Source organism: Monopterus albus, unplaced genomic scaffold (genome assembly GCF_001952655.1).
Source record: "Monopterus albus unplaced genomic scaffold, M_albus_1.0 scaffold69.1, whole genome shotgun sequence".
NCBI classification, from domain to species: Eukaryota; Metazoa; Chordata; class Actinopteri; order Synbranchiformes; family Synbranchidae; genus Monopterus; species Monopterus albus.
The window spans coordinates 3,203,536-3,209,703 of record NW_018127949.1 but is presented as its reverse complement, the minus strand read 5'-3'; the positions used below and the strand labels follow the sequence as shown (position 1 = coordinate 3,209,703).

General features: G+C 40.4%; 1 protein-coding gene across 1 annotated transcript; it reads right to left on the bottom strand.

Annotated features, from left to right (window-relative positions):
• Positions 1–8: 8 nt before the first annotated feature.
• On the bottom strand, positions 9–5,237 carry ghitm (growth hormone inducible transmembrane protein). The gene is made up of 9 exons (XM_020605327.1): positions 5,135–5,237; positions 4,484–4,632; positions 3,106–3,208; positions 2,678–2,789; positions 2,413–2,554; positions 2,137–2,245; positions 1,729–1,917; positions 886–1,057; positions 9–772 (listed from the first exon to the last, which is right to left on the bottom strand). Exons 2-9 carry the CDS (start codon positions 4,613–4,615, stop codon positions 685–687), a joined length of 1,047 nt encoding a protein of 348 aa, XP_020460983.1. The 5' UTR covers positions 4,616–4,632; positions 5,135–5,237; the 3' UTR covers positions 9–684.
• Between the last annotated feature and the right edge of the window lie 931 nt (positions 5,238–6,168).

Genomic DNA, 6,168 nt, shown 5'->3' with positions numbered 1-6,168 from the left:
AAAAAACTGACACATAAAAACACCACTTTGCACTTGTTTATTGAGCAATCATTCATTCATTCATTTTCCACCGCTTAGTCCCTGAACGGGGTCACGGGGGGCGGGGGCTTTGCCAATCCCGGCCAGCAATCGGGCGAAGGCGGGGTACACCCTAGACAGGTCGCCAATCCATCGCAGGGATTGAGCAATCATTTTTGCAGAAATATATAAACCAATGTCGATCTCTTTAATCCATCACAGCAGTACAGTATCACTGTATACTGGAAAACCCACACACAAATAAGTAATTTATTGTACTGCGAGTCTAGCTGGCATGTGGCATTTCTGTTGTAAATACCAGATATACTTGAACTTTCATTCTTATCAGGAACACATCCAAGAGAAAATAAATAGAAAACATAAAGAACAACATCTGATGCTGACAAACAGATTTCACCCCTCTGTAACCCTCAGGATAAATCAGAAACTTCAACAATTAAACTAAGAGTTCTGTCTGTGTGTTATCAATGAACAGTTTGTGTTTTTTTACTTGGACGAGCAAGTCATCTGTACACACTTGCAAAACATTTGTGTGATTAGATTTGTCACAAAAAAAAAAACACCTGGCATGTGCTGCTAGCAATGAAACAGTTTTGTTCAGCTCTGTGGAAGGTAAAACTGAAGCTAAAGTAAGAATGCTGCTATTTATTTCTTTCTGCCGCTGCCCCCATTAGCCAGAATCATCACCAGCCTTATGAAGATATTCAGTGTGTCCATGTAAATCCCCATACACCTGTAATATAAAAAAAACTATGAGATCCATCCTTTGGTGCAAGTAAAAAAATAATAATACCCTTTACTTTACAGAAAAAAGGTATTTAAAAGTGTACTGTGTACTACACTTACGCGTTGATGGGGTCATATTTCTGTACACCATAGAGTGGGTGTGTCTCTGCTCTCTTGATGACCTTCTGTGTGTCATAAAGGAGGAAAAGGCTGAACAGGACCAGGCCTCCATAGATGGCCACCGAGTACAGGCCTGCACCAAATGCCGAGGTTGGCGGCAGGAACATTGTTCCTGAAGAAGAGCAGAGCATTCACTGTGAGATTGACGAGCACAGATTTTTCACAGGGAATTCAAAGCAGAGAATTGCAATTTATTTAACTGCAATAAAGTTTCAAATCCGTTTTTGACACAAACAAAAAGAAAGCCCAAAGCTTCATAGAACGTCATCTGCCCATCCCCACATAGAACCAATGCTTTCAGTGTAATTTACTCAAAATTTGCAGTTTATGGATTTTGATCTTATAAAGACATTTCTTACTAAAGTGACCTATTCATGGTAAAAACACCTAATACATGGTGTTGACTAGTTAGCGGGGTCTTGAATTAAGCGTACAATGGATTGATTTGTATTCACAGTGTACACAGTGTCATTTAAATTACAGACATTATGGCAGGATCTTCACACTTCTGTACTTGTGTCTGAGAGCCATCAGTTGTAAACACACCAGCACAGAACCACTGTGAAGGAAATGTATGCACTCCATAAATAAAGTGCACACATCAGGATATGTGCAAATTAACAACACATTGCAAGTTCATTCACTGCAACAAAACTACTGACTGCAGTAACAAGGCGAGGGTGCTGACACAGAGGTACCCTCACATTCTCTAGCATCTCCACTGCTATTTTCAGTATTATCAACTGAGACAGGGTTTATGAAGTGAAATTGCATTATACTAACCAATAGAGGAAGCAAAGACTACTCCAAAGCCAACAGCCAATGGCCCGCCCATATTGAGGAATTTTTCACTTGGGGCACACATGGCCACCGTTGACAGACCTCCCACAATGCCTGCTGTGTACCAGGCAGCCCTCAGCATCAGAGGGCCTCCCAGGAGAGTCAGGGGAGCGACAACAGCACCCATCACACCTTATCAATGGATAAAAAATATCACATTAATAACAAACAATGACACAAAAAAAAATCTGTTGCCAGGATGTAGTGGAGAAGTTTCAAATACAGAGTAGTTGTTAATCTGAGCCTTTACATGACTGCCCTCTAGTGTTCAACTGAGGCAACTACATAACAATAGGGCTGAGTGGGATAATATAACAGAATAATAATTTTTTACGAGACAGTCTTGCAAACCTGCATGGAGCAACCAAGCGAGGTGTTTGGGCACTGGGCTGTGCTCATATGAGATGGACCGGACCAGCATGCCAGCACCAATCACGGCTGCAAAGGTTGCTCCAATTGCCTGTGTCAAAACAAACATACTTTATGAATTCACACAGAAATGGGAAACACTTCACAGTCACTTTGAAAAGGTCAGATATTACTTAACCAGCCTACAGTGCATTAGCTTTCACTTTAATTTGGCAGTAAATGTTGCATCTGTCTATACTAGATCCACATGAAGCTTACCAGCCAGGATCCTCTCATCATCAGACCCAAAAGTGCAGGGGTCCGGCTCACAGCTACAGCTGACAGAGCTGTCAGTCCAACACTGCCTGCAAAGTACATGTAGGTGGAGTGGATCCTGTCCTTTACGTACTGAGGCCAGATGCTGCACAGGGAGAAAAGAGACAGGTGAAGCTAGAGCTTTGAATGGCAAGCCACAAACACTCTATACTGACCTATGCTTCAAAATAAAATTAAAACGCTGCTTGTACAAAAAGCTTTTACTCACACTGCTTTCTCAATGGCACCGATTTCACTGGACATGCCGAGCCCATAGTAGCACAGAGCTCCAAGGCCAACTGCTGCACCTCCAGCAAGAATTATTCTTCCCATGCTGTCAACTAGATAGAGATTAAATAAATCTTGTTTTAACCTCTAATTTCCACTGCACCATACCATGAACCTAACTGCTTGAAAGGTGTCTAAAGCAACATGCCACAGACACATAGTTTAATTTGTTTTGACACTGTATGGTAGTCATTTAGTTTCAAATCAAGCACCACCATTAAAAAAGGTTCCAATTTATGTGAACTCGTATTTTTGGACAGCTATGGTCTGACTAAGGAAGTAAATGGCTGAAAAGCCCCGTTATTTAACAGTACAGTATGTATGTAGTCTATGTAACAGAATAAGTAACTAATATATGTTAGTATTTACTTCGAATGGCGGTATCTGTCGCTGGCTCAAAAGCTGCTTCTTTGAGCTGGTCTCTGGTCGTCCGTGCACGGCGGAAACCAAATCTGGCTTTATAGGAATAACCCTGGTGAAAGAACAAGTATTAAACAAACCTACAAATGTGATTAACATTTTAAATGTATTGAGTGTGTCTATTAGTTTGTTCATCCCATAGCCACTATTTGATGCAACAATATTTAAATATCTTCTTTAGTAACCCAAGATTAATAAGAGTTCCTTCTAACTTAATCTGATCATAGTAACAGAGGTAAAAGTAATTATTGGACTGTGCGTGTGGTACTGGTGTAGTTTTAAGGAACAATGGGTGTTGTTAATGTGGAGGTTAACTATGTGTGATGCCCACCAATGTGTGCCCACATTTGTATGAATGTGTATTTTACTTTGATATAAAACATGTAACAGTTCTATCTTCTCCTGAAGAGATGTTTGGTACCGTTGACATGCCAATATACTGTATTGTATCCGTAGTCACACCACTTTTGACAGTAGGTGGCAGTGTGGGTTTGTTGTTTACTCCAGGGACTGTAGACGGGAGCGCACGCACCGCTATTTCCTCATAATGGCGGAGAACATCGAAAAGAGGAAACACGTCTCCCTGTCTTATCATTTCTTTCCTGTATTACAGGTTAGTGTTGAACAAGAAAACCCCACAAAACTGCTAGAGTCAATAAGCAAATGTTGAGTTATGATTCAAGGGTGAGTGGTAGAGTGAAACTAGGGGAAAATGGTTCTGTGTATTCGTGGAAAGTAAGCTAATGCCCACCGAGAGCAATAGTAATGGCGGTGGTACACTCGATCATTCTCTTAAATAGCATGCTAGCTACAAGATACTAAGTGGGCCACACGCCTCCTCTTAAGTTCACAGGTCATCTGGCTCCGTGTTTAGTCTGTTTTGTTAACTTGCTAGAAGGTGTTGTTTTTTTCCAATGATTTGGTTACTGACACAATTGCTTATAAGTCCAAGTCTTGCTAGATAGTAAATTTATGTTAGTGCATTGAGAGTGCAATTATAGTCAAACTATACTCGAAGAGTTAACCATAGAGAAACAGTTTTGGACCAACTAGTGACATGAAGTTGTACTGTGTGTATTGACTTGTGTGGCTATGTAAAGCCAAGAAACCTGTATAAAGATACAGCTAAAGTACAGTAGTTATGATACTGGAAAAAAGAGACAATGCACCGTGTTCAGTGAACTGATGATGTTTATGAATAAATAATGGCAGAGAACATTGAAAAGAGGAAACACGTCTCCCTGTCTCATCATTTCTTTCCTGTATTACAGGATATATACATCTGCCTACAGGTGTTATATTCTGATACCTGTAACATATACAGTACCTGTTGGGGCCTGAGCAGGGGAGGACAGGCCTTCAAGGTGGGCGCTCTCAGGGCTGGGGAGCCCTGTGCCAGTACAGAGCGAATCCCGGCGAGCGGGACACTCCTCAAGCATGTCAGCCTCGCCAACAACATGGTCACAATATATTATCCTATATCAGTATAAAACGTAAACATCCCGTCAGGTAACGTTAACTAACAGCATTTAAACTGAGAGTCGTGACATCATACTTTTCTCTTTATTATCTGTAAAGGCAAGAGTCACAAACCAGTTAAGCATAAACGTTATTGCCAAGTATCGTCAAAAATACAAGTGGCAAATACATTTGACTCCAGCCCAATGGTCTCCGATGTGCACAAAAAAATAATAAATATAGTCATAAGTCATAAGGCTCAAGTAATGTAGCAATAACTGTCCAGTTATTGAAGTAAATAAACTTTGACATATTTCACGTTAGTTACCTATACTAGCAAACCTTAGCTAGTTAACACGGCATATATTAATTGGCTAACGACTCATTTAGCTAACAAGCCTTTTGGAAACCGTAGATATTCTGGTTTTAATCTTTTAAATAAAACTATTCTATACCAATACATCTTCGGTTGTATATTAATCAACTTACAAATAGGCAGCAATAAGCTAAGGTTACATACCGAGAGCAGGGTCGTTGGTTCCTTCACGTTTTTGCAAAGAAGTACGCAAGTCTCTGACGCAATTGTTTTTCAACATTCTTGAAAAGTCTATATGTACGTCATCATTAAGCGACAGAATTAATGGGAATTGTAGTCCTTCGACAGTTCTTTCTCTCCTAATACAACAATGCCGATGACAATCGGCATTTTATAATCCTATAAAAAGTAAATGACAATTACCAAAAAATAAAACAATTAATTACAATCACCGTATGTAATAATATCTGTATAACAACCTAAATTCTATGATATAAAATACAGTAATATACTATAAATAATATTATATAACTCATAATATGTAGCTTTCTTCTCTGCACCTAGAAGTCTACGGGACGCACAATGTGGTTTTCTCCACTAGGTGGGGCGCTTGCCTCTTCTTTTGTTCTCAGTAACTACTAAAACATTAAATTGGCCTAAGTAACAGCAGTTTCAGGCCAACACTGCCCTTTACCCCAAACACACACCTGCTTTACGTTTATAAAGTTTATTATCCGTTAATAAAAACTAAAAACTGGGGGTCCGTGAGGGGTCATGGCAGTGCGCCCTCTGCCTGAGGTGCGTACAAAGACAATGCCCTATTAAGGCCCAGGACGCCCCCTGCCCGAGGCTCCTCTTTTTGGACCAAAGCTTCCCATATGATTCATTGAATCGCACCGGGCAACATGATTCCATCTGATCTACAGGTTTCACTTATTCAGACTAGTCCGGCTGCATCTCTTGGATTTGATTGTTTTCTGTCACAAAATTGAAGTTGTCTCGGAAAATAATGCAATTCACTTCCGTCCGGAGTCCTCCTGGAAGGAAGGCTGATCAACTTCACGGATGAACCGTAGCGGGACGCTTTCAGACCTGAGCTCATCATGATGGTGAGTACGGAGTGCAGGCAACCGTTGCCTATAAATTAAAATGACACTTATTTATAAAGTTGTTTAACACTTATGGCCGACGTTGCCACGCTTTATGGAAAGCTTAGTAGCCTATAATAAAATTACAGG

Excerpts from the sequence above, each read along its gene's own strand:
- ghitm (XM_020605327.1), bottom strand. The coding sequence starts at position 4,615 with ATGTTGTTGGCGAGGCTGACATGCTTGAGGAGTGTCCCGCTCGCCGGG. Across the intron at positions 3,209-4,483 it reads CCCTGCTCAGGCCCCAACAG|GGTTATTCCTATAAAGCCAG; the intron begins GTACTGTATATG and ends TTCTTTCACCAG. Across the intron at positions 1,058-1,728 it reads AGTCTTTGCTTCCTCTATTG|GAACAATGTTCCTGCCGCCA; the intron begins GTTAGTATAATG and ends GCTCTTCTTCAG.